General features: G+C 46.0%; 1 protein-coding gene and 1 pseudogene across 1 annotated transcript; both read left to right on the forward strand.

Annotated features, from left to right (window-relative positions):
• Nucleotides 1-7,187: 7,187 nt before the first annotated feature.
• Nucleotides 7,188-9,528, forward strand: LOC147990247 (uncharacterized; annotated as a pseudogene).
• A 1,840-nt stretch (nucleotides 9,529-11,368) lies between these two features.
• On the forward strand, nucleotides 11,369-11,968 carry LOC147990248 (uncharacterized). Its single transcript, XM_087537686.1, has one exon. The coding sequence runs from the start codon at nucleotides 11,369-11,371 to the stop codon at nucleotides 11,966-11,968; it is 600 nt and encodes a 199-aa protein (XP_087393812.1).
• Nucleotides 11,969-23,177: the final 11,209 nt, after the last annotated feature.

Consider the following 23,177-nt stretch of genomic DNA (forward strand, 5'->3'; position numbering starts at 1 on the left):
ATGATCTCCATCATCATGATCTCCATCATCGTGTCTTCATGAAGTTGCCTCGCCAACTATTACTTCTACTACTATGGCTAACGGTTAGCAATAAAGTAAAGTAATTACGGGTCATAAATAAATTAAGACAACTCCTATGGCTCCTGCCGGTTGTCATACTCATCGACATGCAAGTCGTGATTCCTATTACAAGAACATGATCAATCTCATACATCACATATATCATTCATCACATCCTTTTGGCCATATCACATCACATAGCATACCCTGCAAAAACAAGTTAGACGTCCTCTAATTGTTGTTGCATGTTTTACGTGGCTGCTATGGGTTTCTAGCAAGAACGTTTCTTACCTACGCAAAACCACAACGGTGATATGCCAATTGCTATTTACCCTTCATAAGGACCCATTTCATCGAATCCGATCCAACTGAAGTGGGAGAGACAGACACCCACTAGCCACCTTATGCAACTAGTGCATCTCAGTCCGTGGAACCTGTCTCACGTAAGAGTACGTGTAAGGTCGGTCCGGGCCGCTTCATCCCATAATGCCGCCGAATCAAGATAAGACTAGTAACGGAAAGCAAATTGAACAAATCATTGCCCACAACTACTTTGTGTTCTACTCGTGCATAGAAACTACGCATAGACCTAGCTCATGATGCCACTGTTGGGGATCGTAGCAGAAATTTAAAATTTTCTACGCATCACCAAGATCAATCTATGGAGTAATCTAGCAACAAGGGGAAGGGGAGTGCATCTACATACCCTTGTAGATCGCTAAGCGGAAGCGTTGCAAGAACGCGGTTGGTGGAGTCGTACACGCAGCGATTCAGGTTGCGGTCGATTCCGATCTGAGCACCGAACAACGGCGCCTCCGCTTTCAACACACGTACAGCCCGGTGACGTCTCCCGCGCCTTGATCCAGCAAGGAGAGAGGGAGAGGCTGGGGAAGACTCTGTCCAGCAGCAGCACGACGGCATGGTGATGGTGGAGGAGCGCGGGACTCCAGCAGGACTTCGCCAAGCACTACGAGAGACGAGGAGGGAGAGAGGTAGGGCTGCGCCAAGAGGGAGATCTAAATCATCTGTTGGGCAACCCCATACCTCAAGTATATATAGGGGAAGGGGAGGGGCTGCGCCCCCATCTAGGGTTCCATCCCTAGGGGTGGCGGCAGCCCCCAAAACCCATCTATGGTGCGGCCAAGGGGGGAAGAGAGGGGGGCGCCCCAGGGTGGGCCTTAAGGCCCATCTGGACCTAGGGTTTGCCCCCTTCCCACTCTCCATGCGCCTTGGGTCTTGGTGGGGGGAGCACCAGCCCACCTGGGGCTGGTCCCCTCCCACACTTGGCCCACGTAGCCTTCTGGGGCTGGTGGCCCCACCTGGTGGACCCCCCGGGACCCTCCCGGTGGTCCCGGTACGTTGCCGATAGCACCCGAAACTTTTCCGGTGACCAAAACGGGATTTCCCATATATAAATCTTTACCTCCGGACCATTCCAGAACTCCTCGTGACGTCCGGGATATCATCCGGGACTCCAAACAACATTCGGTAACCGCGTACATACTTTCCCTATAACGCTAGCGTCATCGAACCTTAAGTCTGTAGACCCTACGGGCTCGGAAATAATGCAAACATGACCGAGACATCTCTCTGGTCAATAACCAATAGTGGGATCTGGATACCCATGTTGGCTCCCACATGTTCCATGATGATCTCATCGGATGAACCACGATGTCAAGGATTCAGTCAATCCCGTATACAATTCCCTTTGTCTACCGGCATAGTACTTGCCCGAGATTCGATCATCGGTATCCTGATACCTTGTTCAATCTCATTACCGGCAAGTCTCTTTACTCATTCCATAACACATCATCCCATGATCAACTCCTTGGTCACATTGTGCACATTATGATGATGTCCTACCGAGTGGGCCCAGAGATACCTCTCCGTTTACACGGAGTGACAAATCCCAGTCTCGATTCGTGCCAACCCAACAGACACTTTCGGAGATACCTGCAGTGCACCTTTATAGCCACCCAGTTATGTTGTGGCGTTTGGTACACCCAAAGAATTCCTACGGTATCCGGGAGTTGCACAATCTCATGGTCTAAGGAAATGATACTTGACATTAGAAAAGCTTTAGCAGACGAACTATACGATCTTGTGCTAGGCTTAGGATTGGGTCTTGTCCATCACATCATTCTCCTAATGATGTGATCCCGTTATCAATGACATCCAATGTCCATGGTCAGGAAACCATGACCATCTATTGATCAACGAGCTAGTCAACTAGAGGCTTACTAGGGACATGTTGTGGTCTATGTATTCACACATGTATTACGGTTTCTAGTTAATACAATTATAGCATGAACAATAGACAATTATCATGAACAAGGAAATACAATAATAACCATTTTATTATTGCCTCTAGGGCATATTTCCAACAAAGTGATCTCAGGGTTATCCAGACCGATTTCTCTCTCGGCTCTCATGCCGAGCCCACTAGTGCATCTAGATCGTGGATGGTAGCAATGGCCCAACTGCGCTCCATGTCTCCTATTGCTTCTTTCAGTCCAAATCATCCAGCACCCACACAAAATGATGGCAGCATGCAGTTCTGAAACTTGTTTGCCATCAACAATATCTACAGCCCTTGAATCCGGATGAAGAAAAAGGATTTTGACCGGAAGGAAGCAACGAAGTTCAGACCAGAACAGCTTGGCCCGGGTGCAAGGGAAAAGTGCATTGTTCAATCGTCTCCTCAACACCACAATATTCACAGAACTCAACACCACAATCTTCACAGAACAAAATCTGCTCAACATGTCATTCTTGCACATGGATCAAAGAAACTGAGTCAAGATCTAATAGTACACACACACACACATGAAGTGCTAATGTACTACATTAACACGACGACTCCATAATGTGCGGCATGCAATTCTATGACGTACGAGTAGTAATTTATACGGGGAGTGAGGCTACGCTAAGGCATTCTTTTAGGTGGTGGTTACAAGTTCAGAGCCTTTCTCTTCTCCAAGGCAGCAGGCACAACACAAAAACGGTCTCGCCTATTTTCACCTTGGGAACTTGCGTTGGTGGCCTGAAATTGTTGTGAAACGTTACATGGAAAACAAAAAATTCTACGCACATGCAAGATCTATCCATGGAGATGCATAGCTACGAGAGAGGGAGATCATCTACATACCCTTGTAGATTGCTAAGCAGAATCATTTATCATGTGGTTGATGTAGTCGTACTCTTCGCGATCCGATCACGATCCAACCAATCTAGAGCCAAACGGACGGCACCTCCAAGTTTAGCACACGTGCGGCTCAATGATGTCTCCTCCTTCTTGATCCAGCAAGCAGGAGAGGAGAAGTAGATGGAATCACAACCGACACGATGGCGTGATGGTGGTGGTGGTGGTGGAGTACCGACAGCGCTTCGCTAAGCGTCATCGAGACAAGGGGGTGGAAGTACGGAGTAATAGGAGAGATAGAGGGGCATCAAGGGCTTGGTGTATCCTTTTGGGGAACCCCTCCCCTCTATATATAGGTGGAGGGCGTGGGAAGCAGCCCTTCCAAGCCCTAGGACGCACCTAAGGGGGAGAGGACTTGTACTCCAAGTCCAATCATATTCCTACTAGGACTCCTTCCTTTTTTGCCTTCACTAGCCACATGGGCTTTTAAGGACTTGGTGTGCCTAGCCCAATAAAGCCAGGGTGCCTCCCCACAGACCATGCTAGCCCTTGGGTCATGGAGAACCCACTTGTGGACTTTCGGACCCCTCCGGAATCCTCCGAAACCTTTTGGAAGCTTCCCGGTACAATACCGAAAAAACTGCACCTTTTTCTGGAACCTACATTAGTAGAAAACAGGGCTTTGGTCACAGCGCAATATACACATTAGTCCCGGTTGCATTATGAACCGGGACTAATGTGAGCATTAGTCCCGGTTCGAGCGGCTAAAGGCATTAGTCCCGGTTCAAATGGACCCTTTAGTCCCGGTTTGATACACGAACCGAGACTAAAGGGCATCGCACCCTTTTGTCCCGGTTTGAGATACGAACCAGGACTAAAGCGTGCGATGCCCTTTAATCCCGGTTCGTGTCTCAAACCGGGCCTAAAAGGCCCATTTCTCAAACTCTACCCCCCCCCTCCCCCAGCGTGTATCGCCATTTCAGTTTTGAAAAAAACAAAAGAAAATGATAAAAAATTCAAAAAATAAAATCCTTCGAGATGTAGTTATATTACTACATCTACTAGTTAGGAAAATTAAAAAACTTTTTGGACATGTTTTGCAAAAAAGTGTTATGAAAAACTAAAACGGCTATAACTTTTGCATACGATGTAGGAAAAAACATATAATATATCAAAATTTTCAGCACGAAAATCCGCATCTGATTTTGACGGCCTACGGCCTGTTTGCAAATTTTTAGAATCCTCAAATTCTTAAAGGAAAAAAGATATGCTCAAATTTCAGTTTTTTAAAATTTTGGTTAAATCAGGTCAAACTACTTATTCAAGAAGTATTAGTGTTACTAAATAATTATTCAAGAATATTAGTGTTACTAAATAATTATTTCTTTTTTTTTGAATTTTGTTAAAATCTGGTCAAACTATGGTCAAACTACTTATTCAAGAAATATTAGTGTTACTAAATAATTATTGTTTTTCAGAATAATAGTTTCAAACTCGAATAGTCAAACGTTTGACTTCATGCTCAAGCTAAACTCCCGAGGCTTAATAGGATTGACATCTTACTATTGTCAGGAAAACAACAAGTGCAGACTTGGAAACGAGGGGGAATAGAACCCAGAAGTTAAGCGTGCTCAGGCTGGAGTAGTGAGAGGATGGGTGACTGGTCAGGAATTTAGATGATTTGAAATGACAAGAGGTGATTATAGATTAGAGGTTAAATTGAGCAGTGATGAGGAGTGATTAGAGATTAAATTATAAAATAATTCAGAAAATTGAAAATCGGAAAAATAAAAATTTCGTACAATTTCCTTTAGTCTCGGTTGGTGTTACCAATCGGGACTAAAGGTGGAGTTCCAGACAGCGGCCGCGTGGAGGGCCTTTAGTCAACTAAAGGGGGGGACTTTAGTACCGACTCTGTAGTCCGGGACTAAAGGCCCTCTGGAACCGGGACTAATGGGCTTTTTTCTACGAGACTAAAGGGGGGGGGACTTTAGTACCAACCCTGTAGTCCGGGACTAAAGGCCCTCTGGAACCGGGACTAATGGGGTTTTTTCTACTAGTGCCAAAATATGACTTCCCATATATGAATCTTTACCTAACAACCATTCTGACACTCCTCGTGACATCCGGGATCTCATCCGGGACTCCGAACAATATTTTGTTACCACTCATCAAATATCCCAATACAACACTAGCGTCAACGAATGTTAAGCGTGCGACCCTACGGGTTCGAGAATTATGTAGTCATGACTGAGACACCTCTTCAGTCAATAACCAATAGCGGGACCTGGATGCCCATATTGATTCCTACATATTCCACAAAGATCTTTTATCGGTTGAACCTTTATGATAACATACGTAATTCCCTTTGTTTGTTGGTATGTTACTTGCCCGAGATTCAATCGTCGGTATCCCTATACCTAGTTCAATCTCGTTACTGGCAAGTCTTTTTACTCGTTCTGTAATACATCATATTGCAAGTAACTCCTTAGTCACTTTGCTTGCAAGCTTCTTGTGATGTGTATTACCGAGGGGGCCTAGAGATACTTCTCTGATACACGGAGTGACAAATCCCAATCTCGATTCACACCAACTCAACAGACAAGCAACTTTCGAAGCCATAATCATGAAGATACGCTGCCGCCGCGACAATCATCATGAAGATCTGCAGTTTGTGCTGTGATGTTTTGATGTGGTACCTTTTAAGCTAGAACTCTGTAACCTGTTAAGTTGAACTTCAGTGAAAGCAGGGTTTCCAGTGTGCCTCGAGTCTAAAGTTAGCAGTGTGCAGCTCTAACAAATTGCTAGGTTGTTAATTTGAGGACACATACTGACAGGAATTTACTTTGTGCAGCTAATCCTGTAAGTCTGCAAAGATTCGATGCCTCACTGTCATGATGCCTATTTAAGTTGTTCCTTGTTGAAGCTGCAAGCATTGCGAATTGCGATCATCAGAATGTTCCAAACGAACTGCTCAACAGAGGTTAATGAGCACGGAGGTTCCAAAGACGATTTGCTGATGCTCTTTCCCAAACTCAGTAAAGTTTAATACTTCCAATTCATTAACTTTAGATAATGATTTGTTTTGTTAATACTTACTCTACTTTAGAAAATTATATGAGCTGACGTGTCTCAAGGATGTTATTATAATATTTTTGGGTTATACTGTTTCGGTCCCGGATAATGTTTTCACATAACATTTTAGTGAGATTTTGCACAATTATTGTGCTACATTTCAGTGAATAAAATTATATTGAATAAGCAATGTTAGTTCCGGATGACAGCATTGTCAGCACTCGTTTTTCCAGAATCTCAAAAATGCTTTTGCAATATAGTATTTTAATAGATTTTGCAAACAAAGTATAGCAGAAATCAGGGAAAAATTATGTTTGCTAGACCGTGTCGATCCAGATGACACCATTGTACATGAGCATAGTCTGTAGACATGCATTACTAGTGAGGTCATTAACTGCTACTAATGAGGTCAGAAGTACTTATTAATAGCTAGCATCTATGGTGCTTCATTTTTGTGTTTTCAACTGACCACACAAACAACACACAGCTCCGCCAGTGTTCTCCAGTGTTAGGCCCAGTACCACTCCTTGTCCTCCCATCGTCAAGTATACGGCCTCGGGCGTGGGCCGGCCAGCAAGGCGAAGGAAGCCCAACCCGCGAAACCAAGGCCCAGAGTGGGTGTGACCGAGCGGAGGCACCAACTACTTGAAGGCACACACGCAGAAGGCTAAACCATCTAGTGGATCATGACACCCGGCGGCGGCGGCTTCCTGTTCCTCTCCCGATCCCCTTTCCATTCGTGTACCACTCCTTGTAATCGCTACCAGATACTCGAATTCGTGAGCAAGTGCAATAGACCGTGTGATATATTACCTGGGTGTTAACATCTGGTATCAGAGCCTTGGATTTGGGGCTGGCGCACCTCATCGATACGCGGCGGCAAAAATCGATCAGAGATCGAATCAGTGCCATGGATCCCGCCTTCAAGGAATATTTCCAGAGGCTGACTTCCTCGCTGGACGGAATCCACGCGGATGTCCATTTGACGGTGGCCAAATTGGAGGATCTGGTTGCCTGGCGCCCGGAGCTGGAACGGCGTGTCGACCGGCTCTCCACCGCAGTCGCCGAACTCCAACAAGGGCGACCCGCGGCAGAGGAGGAGCAAGCGCCCGCGCCCAAGGCTGCTCTGACACTCGTTCCCCTGCGCGACCCGACGGACGACAACAAGGGTCCGGAGGGCGGCGTCGCATCAGGGCCGATCGGCCACGGCATCGACATCCTACCGCGGGGTCTGGCACCGACGTTCGCGTCGGTGTCCACCCCGGCCAACGGTCAGTTCGCCCCCTGTCTCCCGCACCTCTGCCCTCTCCTTATGCACATGCGAGCCAGTTGCTTGTGGGGATCGGCCAGACGCACGCATCCATTGTGTTTCCCCAATTTTCTGGCGAGAACCCATGTCTCTGGAAGACATTGTGCGAGCAGTACTTTCACATGTTCATGATTCAGGAGAAATTCTGGGTTCCCATGGCCACACTCAACTTCTCGGCCACGGCCGCAGTGTGGCTGTAGTCGATTCAGAAGAAACTCTCTAAATTTGACTGGGAATCGTTCTCTTCCTTGTTGTGCACCCGTTTTGGCCGAGATCGCCATCAACTCCTCATCCGCCAATTTTACACGCTTGCACAAACAAGAACTGTGGCAGATTACATCGAACGATTTTGAGCAAATTATCAGTCATTTGTCTGCTTACTCTGACTCAATTCATCCTTATTATTACCTCACTCGTTTTGTGGAGGGGCTTTGGGCGGACATACGGGCGATTATGCTGGTGCAACGACCGCCTGATCTGGACACGGCGTGTGCACTAGCACTACTGCAAGAGGAAGTGGCGGACGGCGGCACCTGGGAGCGGCCTCGTCAACCCACCATGGCTCGGGCGGCGGACCTGGCGACGCGGGCGCACGTGGGGATGCCCATGCCGCTCCCGCCTCCTCCTCCACAAGGGCGGCCTCCTACGGCACCGGCGGCGTCCGAGCGCTGGACCAACGACACCAACCGCGGCGACAACTCCAAGATCAAGGCGTTGCGCGAGTACCGGCGAGCACGTGGCCTTTGTTTCAAGTGTGGCGAGTAATGGGGACAGGACCACACTTGCCCCACGAGCGTGCAGCTTCATGTCGTCGAAGAGCTACTGGAGCTCTTCGGCATGGAAGGGAGCGAGGAGCTTCCAAACGCCCCAACCAAAATGGTGATGGCAATTTCACGGCAAGTTCTCACGGGTGGCACTCCTCCAAAAGCCGTTAAACTCCAAGTGTGGCTCCAAGGCCGCGCTATTCTCCTCTTGGTGGATTCCAGCAGTTCAACCTCCTTCATCGACGCGCAATTGGAAGCCTCGCTGTCAGGAGTTGTACAGATCAACCGTCCTTGTCAAGTCAAGGTGGCTGATGGGGGGGGGAGCTCTGCTGTGTGTCTCACATACCCAAGTGCCGCTGGTCCATTCAGGAGCAGGAGTTCAGCACGGACATGAAAATCCTTCCGTTGGGGGTTTATGATGCCATTTTGGGCATGGAATGGCTCGAAGAGCACAGCCCCATGAATGTGGATTGGCGCGGCAAGCAGCTCTGGATCACCACTCCGACAGGGACAGTGCACCTTCAGGGCCAGATTGAGGGGGTTACGAGTTGCACGGAGATCAACAGTCTACAACTACAATGCATGCAACGTCAGGGAGAGGTGGCACAGGTCGTGCAACTGTACTAGGTTTGCGAGTCAGATGAGATCTTCACCCAACCCCAGGCAACATCCAGGCGGTGATTGATCAACTCAAGGACATCTTTGAGGAACCCAAAGGTTTACCGCCAAGGCGCGCATGTGATCACCGCATTCCACTCATGCCAGGAGCGCAACCGGTGAATCTGAGGCCTTACCGTTACAAACCAGAGCACAAGTCAGAGATTGAGAAGCAAGTTAAAGAGCTGTTGGATCAAGGCGTCATTCAGAAGAGTCACGGTCCCTTTTCGTCACCGGTGATTCTGGTCAAGAAGAAGGATGGAACATGGCGGCTTTGCATCGATTACCGCCACTTGAATGCTATGACAATGGTGGGCAAGTACCCGGTGTCGGTGATTGAGGAGCTATTGGACGAGCTGCATGGTGCTCGATGGTTCTCAAAACTGGATTTATGTGCAGGCTACCACCAGATTCGCCTGGCAGAGGGGGAGGAGTACAAGACGGCCTTTCAAACCCATGCAGGTCATTTCTAGTTCTTGGTGGTCTCGTTCGGGTTGGCTGGAGCTCCGGGCACCTTTTAATGGGGGGATGATAGAAACCTTACATCCTCTTATCAGAGAGTGTGTGCTGGCGTTTTTCGACGACATTCTTGTCTTCAGCAAGACCCTACAAGATCATGTTCAACATCTGCAGCAGGTGTTCAGTCTGCTCCAGCGTGACCAATGGAAAGTGAAGATGAGCAAATGTGCCTTTGGTCAGCAGCGCATATCGTACCTGGGGCACGTCATCAGCGCGGAGGGGGTTGCCACAGATCCTACCAAGATCCAGGCTGTTCGTGACTGGCCAACGCCAACAAATGTCCAGGAAGTCCGTCAGTTCTTGGGTTTGGCTAGTTACTACCGGCGATTCGTGCGACAGTTTGGGGTGCTGGCTAGACCTTTGTTCAATCTATTGAAGAAAGGCTCTCCGTTTGTCTGGACGGATAACACTGAGCAGAGCTTTCAGGTGCTCAAGCAGGGTTTAATCTCGGCTCCGGTGCTCGCACTACCTAATTTCCAGAAGCCATTCACTATCGATACGGATGCTTGTGACGTGGGCATCGGGGCAATTTTACAGCAAGAGGGACACCCGATTGCTTTCATGAGCAAATCGCTTTGTCAGAAATACCGCGGACTGTCCACATATGAGAAGGAGTACCTCGCAATCATCGCGGCAGTCGATCAGTGGCATCCTTATTTGCAGTCGGCAGAATTTGTGATCAATACTGATCAACGCAGCTTGATGCACTTACAAGAACAACGGCTAGTCACCCCATGGCAGCAGCGAGCCTTTACTAAACTCCTTGGGTTGCAGTACCGCATCGTCTACAACAAAGGATCGGAGAACAGGGCAGCTGATGCTCTTTCTAGGCTGCCCAAAGCAGAAACACTGTTTGGGATCTCCACTTGTCAGCCAGCATGGATGGAGGACGTGCTTGCAAGCTACAACTGCAATCCGCACACTCAGAAACTATTGGAACAGCTGGCAATCAGACCTAAACCCAAGAAGCGCTTCACCCTGGCACAGGGCATCATCCGTTTCAGAGAACGCATATGGCTGGGAGGCAGCACCGAGCTACAGCAGAAAATTATGGCAGCTTTCCATGACAGCCCCGTCGGAGGACACTCTGGGTTCCCAGTGACTTACAAGCGTATTTGCAGGTTATTTGCTTGGCCCAAGATGAAGACCCACATTGAGCAGTACGTCAACTGTTGCCAAATATGCCAACAAGCCAAAACAGAGAGAGTGGCATCACCAGGGCTGCTGCAATCTCTTCCTGTTCCACAGGCTTCGTGGGATATGATAACAATGGACTTCATCGATGGATTGCCACAATCAGGTCAGCACAACTGCATCTGGGTTTTAGTCGACCGGATGACCAAGTTCGCTCATTTTCTGCCTCTTGCCCACCCATACACCGCTTCTCGAGTGGCTCAACTGTTCATGCAGCGCATCTATCCAATTCATGGGTTCCCTCAGGCCATTGTCTCTGATCGGGATCCGGTTTTCACAAGTCACTTCTGGCAAGAACTCTTTCGTTATGGCGGCACTGAACTTCGTTTGAGCACCGCCAACCACCCTCAAACGGACGGGCAGTCGGAGCGAGTGAACCAATGCCTCGAAACCTTTCTCCGTTGCTTCACTCACGCTTGTCCAAAGCGATGGAGCCATTGGCTTCCTCTTGCTCAATTCTGGTACAATTCTTCACCCCATTCTTCCATTGGCATGACTCCCTTCAAGGCCATGTTTGGGCATGAACCCCGACATTGGGGAATGACTACAACTACAACGTGCTTGGTACCGTCACTTCAGTCCTGGTTGGACGAACGTGCCGTCATTCAGGACCTGCTGCAACAGCACTTGTAGCGTGCTCGGCTCCGCATGAAGCAACAGGCTGACCGTAAGCGTTCTGAGCGCAGTTTGGAAGTGGGGGACATGGTGTTTCTGAAACTACAACCTTATATCCAGACGTCAGTGGCAAAACGGGCTAATCACAAGCTTCCATTCCGGTTCTACGGTCCTTTTCCTGTCATCAGCAAGATCAATGAGGTGGCGTATAAGCTGGAACTGCCCCCGCAAGCCACGATCCACCCAGTCTTTCATGTTTCCATGCTGCGTCGCGCGGTGCTCCCAGGTACGCCGGTCGAACCAGTACTTCATGTACTCTTTGATGTACCAGCGGTGCCTCGAGCCATCCTCGACACTCGCTGGAAGCGCAAGCATGGAGCCATGGTGGAACAGGTCCTGGTGCGCTGGTCGGATCGAACCAAGATCGACGACACCTGGGAAGACAAGAAAGAGCTGCAAGCTCATTTTCCAGCGGCTGAGGCTTGGGGTCAAGCCTCTTCTCAAGAAGGAGGGGATGTCAGGCCCAGTACCATTCCTTGTCCTCCCATCGTCAAGTACACGGCCTCGGGAGTGGGCCGGCCAGCAAGGCGAAGGAAGCCCAACCCACGAAACCAAGGCCCAGAGTGGGTGTGACCGAGTGGAGGCACCAACTACTTGAAGGCACACACGCAGAAGGCTAAACCATCCAGTGGATCACGGCACCCAGCGGCGGCGGCTTCCTGTTCCTCTCCCGATCCCCTTTCCATTCGTGTACCACTCCTTGTAATCGCTACCAGATACTCGAATTTGTGAGCAAGTGCAATAGATCGTGTGATATATTACCTGGGTGTTAACATCCAGCCACGTTCTATTTGCTAGTCTGTCAAATAAAATTTGTAGTTCAGATTTCGGACACCAGTTATGTCATGTCGCATCAATAACCACAAGGCCCATGAAATAGCAAAATTTACAATTCCAAGATATTCTACGCTGCTGGATGGATGTTTTAATTTGCAATACACATTTTTTTAAAGAACCACTTTGTTGATTATAGTCGATGTGTATTGCAACCACGTTGATTAATGGAACTAGTTCATTAATTTCATAGGTTTGATGCCACAGGCTTGATCCCAAGAGGCTGCCAAGATTTCAATGGAACCAGTTCCTCACATAGTACATGCGGATGCCAAGAGGCTGCGACGGTGTTACTCAATCTCCGTCGAACCGGTATCTAAGGTGTTCGACGACGAAAACAACCTCCTCATTGAGACCATCATCCGCCTCGGATTCCCCACCACCCTCATTTGCGCCTCCCTATTCTGCAAGCGCTGTCTTTGGCATGCCTCCGACCCCGCTATCCTCTGTCACTTTCGTAAGCTCCACCTGCCCTGCCTCCTCGGATTCTACTTCAGAAGTATGTTCGATAATAACCCTCCAAACTTTGTGATGATGCTTCCACAACCGCTAGAGCTCGACACCATCATTCTCCATGCAAACTTTAGCTTGGACACATACAAGGGCATTAGAATTCACATTGTGGACTGTTGAAATGACAACATCTTCATCTGCAGCAGGACATCCTCATGTATAGAATTAGTGCACAGACGGTTGTACCTTGATAAAGGAATTTATATCTTGCCACAATTTCCAACTCGCCAACTTCAGCATGGCGGTTTCTACACTTTGAGTGACCTTGTCTGTAGGAATTTGTGGCTTGCAATATTTTCATATGTCCACTACATTATTATACTCCCGGAATAAAAACCTCAATGTGGAAGTATTCATGGAAATAACCGGGAATACTTGATGTGAAATTGTACTTAAGAAAATATACTTAAGGAAGCTGGTACGGCTATACTGGAATACAGAACATAGTTTATATGAATACACTGGAATTATACCCAGGAACAATATAGAGCGGAATGCCATGTTGTCCGTAGGATTGGCTCTATGGATTGTTAAAGCCTGCGAGTTTGATTTTGAATTCAAACTCGGCGCATGACTCACACATGCATGTATGGGACCAAATTGATTAACGGTATTTGGACTCGGTAACTGGCTGTTAATTATTGTGGTTGGTTTGACAAGTCACGAGTCCTAACTGGAAACATATTAAAATATCTGGAACTTGGAGTTTATTAGTAGAATGCCCGTGCGTTGCTACGGGCTATCATTAATGTAATATAAATGAATCAAATAAATGATTAAGATCGTCTTAAAGATCAAAACTCATTTCTCCCTCATACATCCAGGCATGTTCGAACATCAAACGGGAGCCTAGCAGGCTACCCAAATTCAATCGTCTATACAGTCTGGGTTCCTCAAATCCAGATCATATGTGGAGAAGAAATGTGGTTGTTTGGACTATCTGACATGTTATCTCCAACACACAGGCCCAACACAAAAGAACCCACCCCATGATGCATCCTTCCTTTTCTCTGCACTACCCTCTCTGTCGGTGTCAAAACCAGCGGATCTTGGGTAGGGGGTCCCGAACTGTGCATCTAAGGCGGATGGTAACAGGAGGCAGGGAACACGATGTTTTACCCAGGTTTGGGCCCTCTTGATGGAGGTAAAATCCTACGTCCTGCTTGATATATTCTTGATGATATGAGTATTACAAGAGTTGATCTACCACGAGATCGGAGAGGCTAAACCCTAGAAGCTAACCTACGGTGTCTGTTGGCCTATGGGCTAAAACCCCCCGGTTTATATAGACACCGGAAAGGGCTAGGGTTACACAAGGTTGGTTACAAAGGAGGAGATATACATATCCGTATTTCCTAGCTTGCCTTCCACACCAAGTAGAGTCCCATCCGGACACGAGACGAAGTCTTCAATCTTGTATCTTCATAGTCTAACAGTCCGGCCAAAGGATATAGTCCGGCTGTCCGGAGACCCCCTAATCCAGGACTCCCTCAGTAGCCCCTGAACCAGGCATCAATGACGATGAGTCCGGCACGCATTATTGTCTTCGGCATTGCAAGGTGGGTTCCTCCTCCGAACACATCACGGGAGAATTTGAATATAAGGATAGTCCGACCCTGCAAAATAAGTTCCACATACCACCGTAGAGAGAATAATATTTCCACAAATCTAATCTGCTGACTTGTTTTGGCAACATGACATTATGCCATGGCCGGTGATTATTCGAACAGTTTCCTTTAACTAGCCCCGCACATAACGCGAGGCAGTTTTTTGACACGTCTTGTCAAAGCAGAGATCGTGTCCCCCTTATTACGGGATTCTCATCAATACGGGCGTGGGTAACCCGATCGGGCCATCGATTATGACGCTTGGATAAGCGAGTTTTACCAGGCTAGTGGGGGTGCATAGTTTCGGCCTCCCTTATAAAGGGACAAGGTCTAACCTTTTTCTACCCACGCCTTCTTCATCCTTGCTCATCCATTCTTGCGCACTCGAGCTCCAACACCCAAGCCCACATCCTTCCCCTCAACCTTCTCCAATCATGTTCGCAGCGGGAGGTAAATGGATGGCTTCCTCTGTTACGGAGGGACACATCAAGAAGCTACGCGGAGCCAGATACTTGGCCACGAATATCGCGCATCGGCTGCCCGCTGCGGGGCAGATCGTTCCTACCCCTGAACCTCACGAGAGGGTAGTCTTCCTCCACCACTTCCTCCGCGGACTGGGGTTTCCCCTCCATCCATTCGTCCATGGTCTTATGTTCTACTACGGGCTGGACTTCCATGATCTGGCCCCGAACTTCGTCCTCAACATTTCGGTGTTCATCGTCATGTGTGAGGCTTTCCTCTGCATCCGGCCCCACTTCGGCCTGTGGTTAAAGACCTTCAATATCAAGCCGAAGGTAGTGGGCGGCCAACAAGAAGAATGCAGCGGAGCCATGGTGGGCAAGATGCCCAACGTTATATGGCTTGAAGGCTCCTTCGTGGAGACCATAAAGGGGTGGCAATCGGTGTGGTTCTACATCACCGAGCCGCGCGACGCGGCTGCCCCCAAGTTTCGATCCGGAATCCCCACCGGCTCACCCCCTGGAAAGAGAAGGGCCTGTCCTGGGGTTCATCGGTGGAGCTGGACGGACTCCAGAAATGTATCCAGAATATGGCAAGCAAGAAGCTCAATCTTGTCAACATAGTCTAGGTCATGCTCATCCGTCGGATCCTCCCGTGTTAACAACGGGATTTCAACTTGTGGGAGTTTGACCCGGCCCACCACCAGACTCTGAGCGAGCTCTTCGACATGACGCACAAGGACGTCTGGAAGGTGCTGTTCAAGGGCGCCGAGGTCCCTCCCTCCCTCACCGAGGACCGCAGGCTAAGCGCGAAGCGCCGATCGCATTCGGTGAGTTCTATACATCCAGTAGGATATTTTATTTCCCCTAGCTTAATCATGTGTGGGGTCTAATCTCCATGCCTTTGACAGGACTGGGTGGAGACGTCGGGGCAGATTAACTGTCCGGCCCCTCTGCCCGAAGACACTACGGATGCTCTCCTTACGGAGATGCTGACTCCGGCCCCTTATAAGGTGCCGGAGAAGACCAAGAAGGCCAAGGGAACCCGAAAGAGTTCCCGACGCCAGGTGTTATCGGACTCATCGTCCGATAACTCTGCGACACACTCCTCCCCCGAAGACGAGGAGGAAGAAGAAGATGCTTCCCCTTTAGTTGGGGGAGACAAGAAAAGGAAGGCCGCCCCAACCGGGGGGCGAAGGGTCCAAGCAGGGAAGGACTCTCCTTCCGGACTACTCCACCACCGCCGCCGAAGGCGAAGACGAGTGGCTGCTCAGGGCCAAGCCCCTGGCGAAGTCGTAAGTATTCGGATGCCAGAGTAATTCATAGCATACCTTTGTCGCACTGCTTCTCCTAACGTCGAATTATGATTATGCAGACCGTCACGAGCCCGTATCGACGTATCGTCGGACGGCTCCCTGGGCTCGTCGGATATGGATAGCGATCCACTTCCGACCGCCCCTCCCCTAGCCCTACGGACAACGCCGAGGTATTGTCTCAAGAGGCACCGGGTCGAGGGGAGACAGTTCCGGAGGTGCCTCGAGGCGACCTCCCAGATTCTGGGAGCAGAGGGAGCAAGGCTTCCGAGGGCTCTGAGTTCGGCCCTCAGCCGAACACCACGCCGGAACCTAGAATGGTTCCGAACTCAGGCAGGCGGCCTCCTTCCAAAAGGGGCTAGACGCCTGTGCCGGTGACCCCTGTCCATCCAGAGGCACCGGACAATCTACTGGGAGCGCTTCGCAGCACTTCCCTCGACGAAGAGCACCACACTATTATGAGTGCGGTGGTCCAGAAGGTTCAGTCCGCCAAGAGCGGATTGATTGAAGCCTGTGCCAGCCTTCTAACAGGCTTTGAGGTAAGTTTTTGAAATATAGGAAAAATATTACCGCATAGACAATAGCCCCTGATGCTCTGTTCGGTGTTCAAAAAGAAAAGCTGAACAGAGGATCAAACAATATCGCAGGAGTCTAATATAAGTATGTCTATATGCGTATGCAGGCTTCGCTGTTGGCCTCTGCCGCACTGACTGCGGAGGTCGCCGCACTGAAGGAGGACCTTAAAGGGTCCAAGGACGAGCTCCGCCTTGCCAAGAGGTAGCTCGAGGAGAACAAAGGTAAGTAGTACCTAGTCCATGGATATGTATAAAAAGAATGTGATTGCAAAATGACAGGATCATCGTAAATTTGCCAGGGGCCACAACTGATACGTCTCCAACGTATCTATAATTTTTGATTGATCCATGCTATATTATCTACTGTTTTGGGCAATATTGGGCTTTATTTTCCACTTTTATATTATTTTTGGGACTAACCTATTAACTGGAGGCCCAGCCCAGATTTGTTGTTTTATGCCTATTTCAGCATTTCCAAGAAAAGGAATATCAAACGGAGTCAAAACGGACGAAATCAACTGAAGAAGTTATTTTTGGAAGGAAACCTACCGGATAGACTTGGACCTTACGTCAGAAGATGAAGTAGGAGCTCACGAGGGTAGGGGGCGCGCCCACCCCCCTGGGGCGTGCCCCCTACCTCGTGGCCACCCCTTCGGTCCACCGACGTACTCCTTTCACCCATATATACCCACGTATCCTAAAAGCATCCGTGAACACAATAGATCGGGAGTTCCACCGACAGAAGCCTACGTAGCCACCGAAAGCCAATCTAGACCCGTTCTGGCACCCTGCCGGAGGGGGCAATCCCTCTCCGGTGGCCATCTTCATCATCCCGGTGCTCTCCATGACGAGGAGGAAGTAGTTCTCCCTCGGGGCTGAGGGTATGTACCTGTAGCTATGTGTTTGATCTCTCTCTCTCTCTCGTGTTCTTGAGGTGATACGCTCTTGATGTATCGCGAGCTTTGCTATTATATTTGGATCCTATGATGTTTCTTCCCCCCTCTATTCTCTTGTAATGAATTGAGTTTCCCCTTTGAAGTTATCTTATCGGATTGAGTCTTTAAAGATTTGAGAACACTTGATGTATGTCTTGCCGTGCGTATCTATGGTGACAATGGGATATCACATGATTCACTTGATGTATGTTTTTGTGATCAACTTGCGGGTTCCGCCCATGAACCTATGCATAGGGGTTGGCACACGTTTTCGTCGTGATTCTCCGGTAGAAACTTTGGGGCACTCTTTGAGGTCCTTTGTGTTGGTTGAATAGATGAATCTGAGATTGTGTGATGCATATCGTATAATCATACCCACGGATACTTGAGGTGACATTGGAGTATCTAGGTGACATTAGGGTTTTGGTTGATTTGTGTCTTAAGGTGTTATTCTAGTACGAACTCTAGGGCTGTTTGTGACACCTATAGGAATAGCCCAACAGATTGATTGGAAAGAATAACTTTGCGGTGGTTTCCTACCCTACCATAATCTCTTCGTTCGTTCTCCGATATTAGTGACTTTGGAGTGAATCTTTGTTGCATGTTGAGGGATAGTTCTATGACCCAATTATGTTATCATTGGTGAGGGAACTTACACTACCGAAAGTATGAACCCTAGGCCTTATTTCCATGCATTGCAATACCATTTACGCTCACTTTTATCATTAGTTACCTTGCTGTTTTTATAATTTCAGATTACAAATACCTTTATCTACTATCCATATACCACTTGTATCACCATCTCTTCGCCGAACTAGTGCACCTATACAATTTACCATTGTATTGGGTGTGTTGGGGACACAAGAGACTCTTTGTTATTTGGTTGCAGGGTTGCTTGAGAGAGACTATCTTCATCCTACGCCTCCTAGGGATTGATAAACCTTAGGTCATCCACTTGAGGGAAATTTGCTACTGTCCTACAACCTCTGCACTTGGAGGCCCAACAACGTCTACAAGAAGAAGGTTGTGTAGTAGACATCAAGCTCTTTTCTGGCGCCGTTGCCGGGGAGGTGAGTGCTTGAAGGTATATCTTTAGATCTTTCAATCGAGTCTTTTAGTTTCTTGTGTTATCACTAGTTTAGTTTATAAAAAAATGGAATTGAGTTTGTCTCATACGCTTCACCTTTTTAATATCTTTCGTGAGTATGATGGAAAGGATAATTGTGCTCAAGTGCTAGAAGAAGAAATCTATAAAATGTTTGGCACTAAATCTTTGAATGATGAGCATGATTGCAATGTTATTAGTACGAATTCTTTGAATATCTATGATGCTAATGATATGCAAAGCCACAAGCTTGGGGAAGCTATGTTTGATGAAGATGATATTTTTTGTCCCCCAAGTTTTGATGAGCAAATTTATTATGATGAAAGCATGCCTCCTATCTATGATGATTATTGTGATGACACGTATGCTTTAAAGAATAATAATAACAATGAACCTTGTCATCTTGATCTTAATTTTCAATCACATGATAGTTATTTTGTTGAGTTTGCTCGCACTATTATTCATGAGAAGAATTTTGCTTGTGTGGAGAGTAGTAAATTTTCTATGCTTGTAGATCATGAAAAGAATGATTTATGTGCTGGTTATATTGTTTAATTCATTCATGATGCTACTGAAAATTATTATGAGGGACGAATATATGCTTGTAGGAGTTGCAATAATATCAAGTTTCCTCTCTATGTGCTTAAAGTTTTGAAGTTATGCTTGTTTTACCTTCCTATGCAGGTTGATTCTTGTTCCCATAAGTTGTTTGCTCACAAAATCCCTATGAATAGGAAGTATGTTAGACTTAAATGTGCTAGTAATATTCTTTATGATGCTCTCTTTACGTTTCAATTCTTATCTTTTATGTGAGCATCATTGAAATCATCATGCCTAGCTAGGGGCGTTAAACGATAGCGCTTGTTGGGAGGCAACCCAATATTATTATTATTTTCTTGCTTTTTGCTCCTGTTTAGTAATAAATAATTCATCTAGCCTCTGCTTAGATGTGGTTTTATGCTTTTAATTAGTGTTTGTGCCAAGTAGAACCTTTGGGAAGACTTGGGGAATGTCTTGTTGATCATGCTGTAAAAAATAGAAACTTTAGCGCTCACGAGAATTGCTGCCATTTTTATTTGGAGAGTGATATTTAGTTAATTATTTTTTAAGATGATTAATAGATAAAATCCTCAGGTCCAGCAATTTATTTGAGAATTTTATGAGTTCATAAGTATACGTTTGATTCAGATTACTACAGACTGTTGTGTTTTTGACAGATTCTGTTTTCTATGTGTTATTTGCTTATTTTGATGAATCTATGGCTAGTAAAATAGTTTATAAACCATAGAGAAGTTGGAATACAGTAGGTTTAACACCAATATAAATAAAGAATGAGTTCATTACAGTACCTTTAAGTGGTGATTTATTTTCTTATACTAACGGAGCTCACGAGTTTTCTACTTTAAGTTTTGTGTTGTGAAGTTTTCAAGTTTTGGGTAAAGATTCGATGGATTATGGAATAAGGAGTGGAAAGAGCCTAATCTTGGGGATGCCCAAGGCACCCCAAGGTAATATTCAAGGACAACCAAGAGCCTAAGCTTGGGGATGCCCTGGAAGGCATCCCCTCTTTCGTCTTCGTTCATCGGTAACTTTACTTGGAGCTATATTTTTATTCGCCACATGATATGTGTTTTGCTTGGAGCATCAATTTATTTTGTTATAATTTGCTTTCTGTTATTTAGAACAATGTTTTGCATATTTTATTTCAATAAAAGTGGCATTGATAGCCTTTACTATGCCTATGTTACAAGTATACATGTTGCTGTTTGAAAACAGAAAGTTTACCGCTGTTGCAATAATTCCCTAGAGAAGTCAGAATGTGATAAAATGTTTAAACCTTTTGCATATTAAGATCTGATAAATTTACTACAGTGGGAATTTTCATTCATAATTTTTGGAGCTAGGGAAGTATGGATGTTGCGGCATTCTTTACAGACTATCCTGTTTAGGCAGATTGCTGTTATGTTTGCATTGTTTGCATATGGTTGCTTCTTTAATGATTCTATTTGAGGATAGGACTATTAAATATGCAGAGGCATTTAGTATGCAATGTTTAATAATAATTTTAGTGATTTGCTACAGTAGAGTATGATAAGGTTTTGGCAATGGTTTATACTAACTTATCTCACGAGTCCTTGTTGAGTTTTGTGTGGATGAAGCTTTTGAGATTTAGGGAGACCGTGATATGAGAGGAATTAAGGAGACACAAAAGCTCAAGATTGGGGATGCCCAAGGCATCCCAAGATAATATTTCAAGAAGTCTCAAGCATCTAAGCTTGGGGATGCCCCGGTTGGCATCCCACCTTTCTTCTTCAACAACTATCGGTTAGTATCGGTTGATCCTAAGTTTTTGCTTCTTCACATGATGTTTGCTATTCTTAGATGTCATTTTATTTTGCTTTTCTTGCTGTTTGAATAAAATACCAAGATCTGAAATTATTAAATGTTAGAGAGTCTTTACATAGTTGCATAATTATTCAACTACTCATTGATCTTCACTTATATCTTTCTGAGTAGTTTGTTGGTTGATCTAGTACTTCACTTATATCTTTTAGAGCACGGTGATAGTTTTATTTTGAAGAAATAGATGAACTCTCATGCTTCACTTATATTATTTTGAGAGTCTTAAATAGCATGGTAATTTTCTTAAAATCCTAATATGCTAGGTATTCAAGAATAATAAACTTCTCTTATGAGTGTGTTGAATACTATGAGAAGTTTGATACTTGATAATTGTTTTGAGATATGGAGATGGTGATATTAGAGTCATGCTAGTTGAGTAGTTGTGAATTTGATAGATACTTGTGTTGAAGTTTGTGATTCCCATAGCATGCACGTATGGTGAACCGTTATGTGATGAAGTCAGAGCATGATTTATTTATTGATTGCCTTCCTTATGAGTGGCGGTCGAGGATGAGCGATGGTCTTTTCCTACCAATCTACCCCCCTAGGAGCATGCGCGTAATACTTTTATTTGATAACTTGTAGATTTTTGCAATAAGTATATGAGTTCTTTATGACTAATGTTGAGCCCATGGATTATACGCACTCTCACCCTTCCACCCTTGCTAGCCTCTCTAGTACCGTGCACCTTTCGCCGGTATCATACACCCACCATATACCTTCCTCAAAACAGCCACCATACCTACCTATTATGGCATTTCCATAGCCATTCCGAGATATATTGCCATGCAACTTTGCACCGTTCCGTTTATTATGACACGCTTCATCATTGTCATATTGCTTAGCATGATCATGTAGTTGATATTGTATTTGTGGCAAAGCCACCGTTCATAATTCTTTCATACATGTCAGTCATGCATCATTGCACATCCCGGTACACCGCCGGAGGCATTCATATAGGGTCATATTTTGTTCTAAGTATCAAGTTGTAATTCTTGAGTTGTAAGAAAAATAAAAGTGTAATGATCATCATTATTAGAGCATTGTCCCAGTGAGGAAAGGATGATGGAGACTATCATTCCCCCATAAGTCGGGATGAGACTCCGGATGAAAATAAATAAATAAATAAAAGAGGCCAAAGAAGCCTAAATAAAAAAAGAAAAGAGGTCATAAAAAAAGAGAAGGCCCAAATAAAAAATAAAATAAATAAATAAAATGAGAGAAAAAGAGAGAAGGGGCAATGCTACTATCCTTTTACCACACTTGTGCTTCAAAGTAGCACCATGATCTTCATAATAGAGTGTCTCCTATGTTGTCACTTTCCAATGATGGGCTTCCTCAAATTTCCCTAGGTCTTCGTGAGCAAGCGAGTTGGATGCACACCCACTTAGTTCTTCTGTTGAGCTTTCATACATTTATAGCTCTAGTGCATCCGTTGCATGGCAATCCCTACTCACGCACATTGATATCTATTGATGGGCATCTCCATAGCCCATTGATACACCTAGTCGATGTGAAACTATCTTCTCCCTTTTTGTCTTCTCCACAACCACCATTCTATTCCACCGATAGTGCTATGTCCATGGCTCACGCTCATGTATTGCGTGAAGATTGAAAAAGTTTGAGAACATCAAACGTATTAAACAATTGCTTGGCTTGTTATTGGGGTTGTGCATGATTTAAATATTTTGTGTGGTGAAGATGGAGCATAGCCAGACTATATGATTTTGTAGGGATAGCTTTCTTTGGCCATGTTATTTTGAGAAGACATAATTGCTTAGTTAGTATGCTTGAAGTATTATTATTTTTATGTCAATATGAACTTTTGTCTTGAATCTGTCGGATCTGAATATTCATATCACAAGTAAGAAGAATTACATTGAAATCATCAAAAATTATCTTTTTATCATTTACCTACTCGAGGACAAGCAGGACTTGAGCTTGGGGATGCTTGATACGTCTCCAGCGTATCTATAATTTTTGATTGCTACATGCTATATTATCTACTGTTTTGGGCAATATTGGGCTTTATTTTCCAC

The sequence above is a fragment of the Triticum urartu genome, chromosome 1A, assembly GCF_056163025.1.
Source record: "Triticum urartu cultivar PI428250 chromosome 1A, HENAU_Tu73, whole genome shotgun sequence".
Lineage (NCBI taxonomy): Eukaryota > Viridiplantae > Streptophyta > Magnoliopsida > Poales > Poaceae > Triticum > Triticum urartu.

Coding starts and splice junctions, on each gene's coding strand:
- LOC147990248 (XM_087537686.1), top strand. CDS start 11,369: ATGAAGCAACAGGCTGACCGTAAGCGTTCTGAGCGCAGTTTGGAAGTG.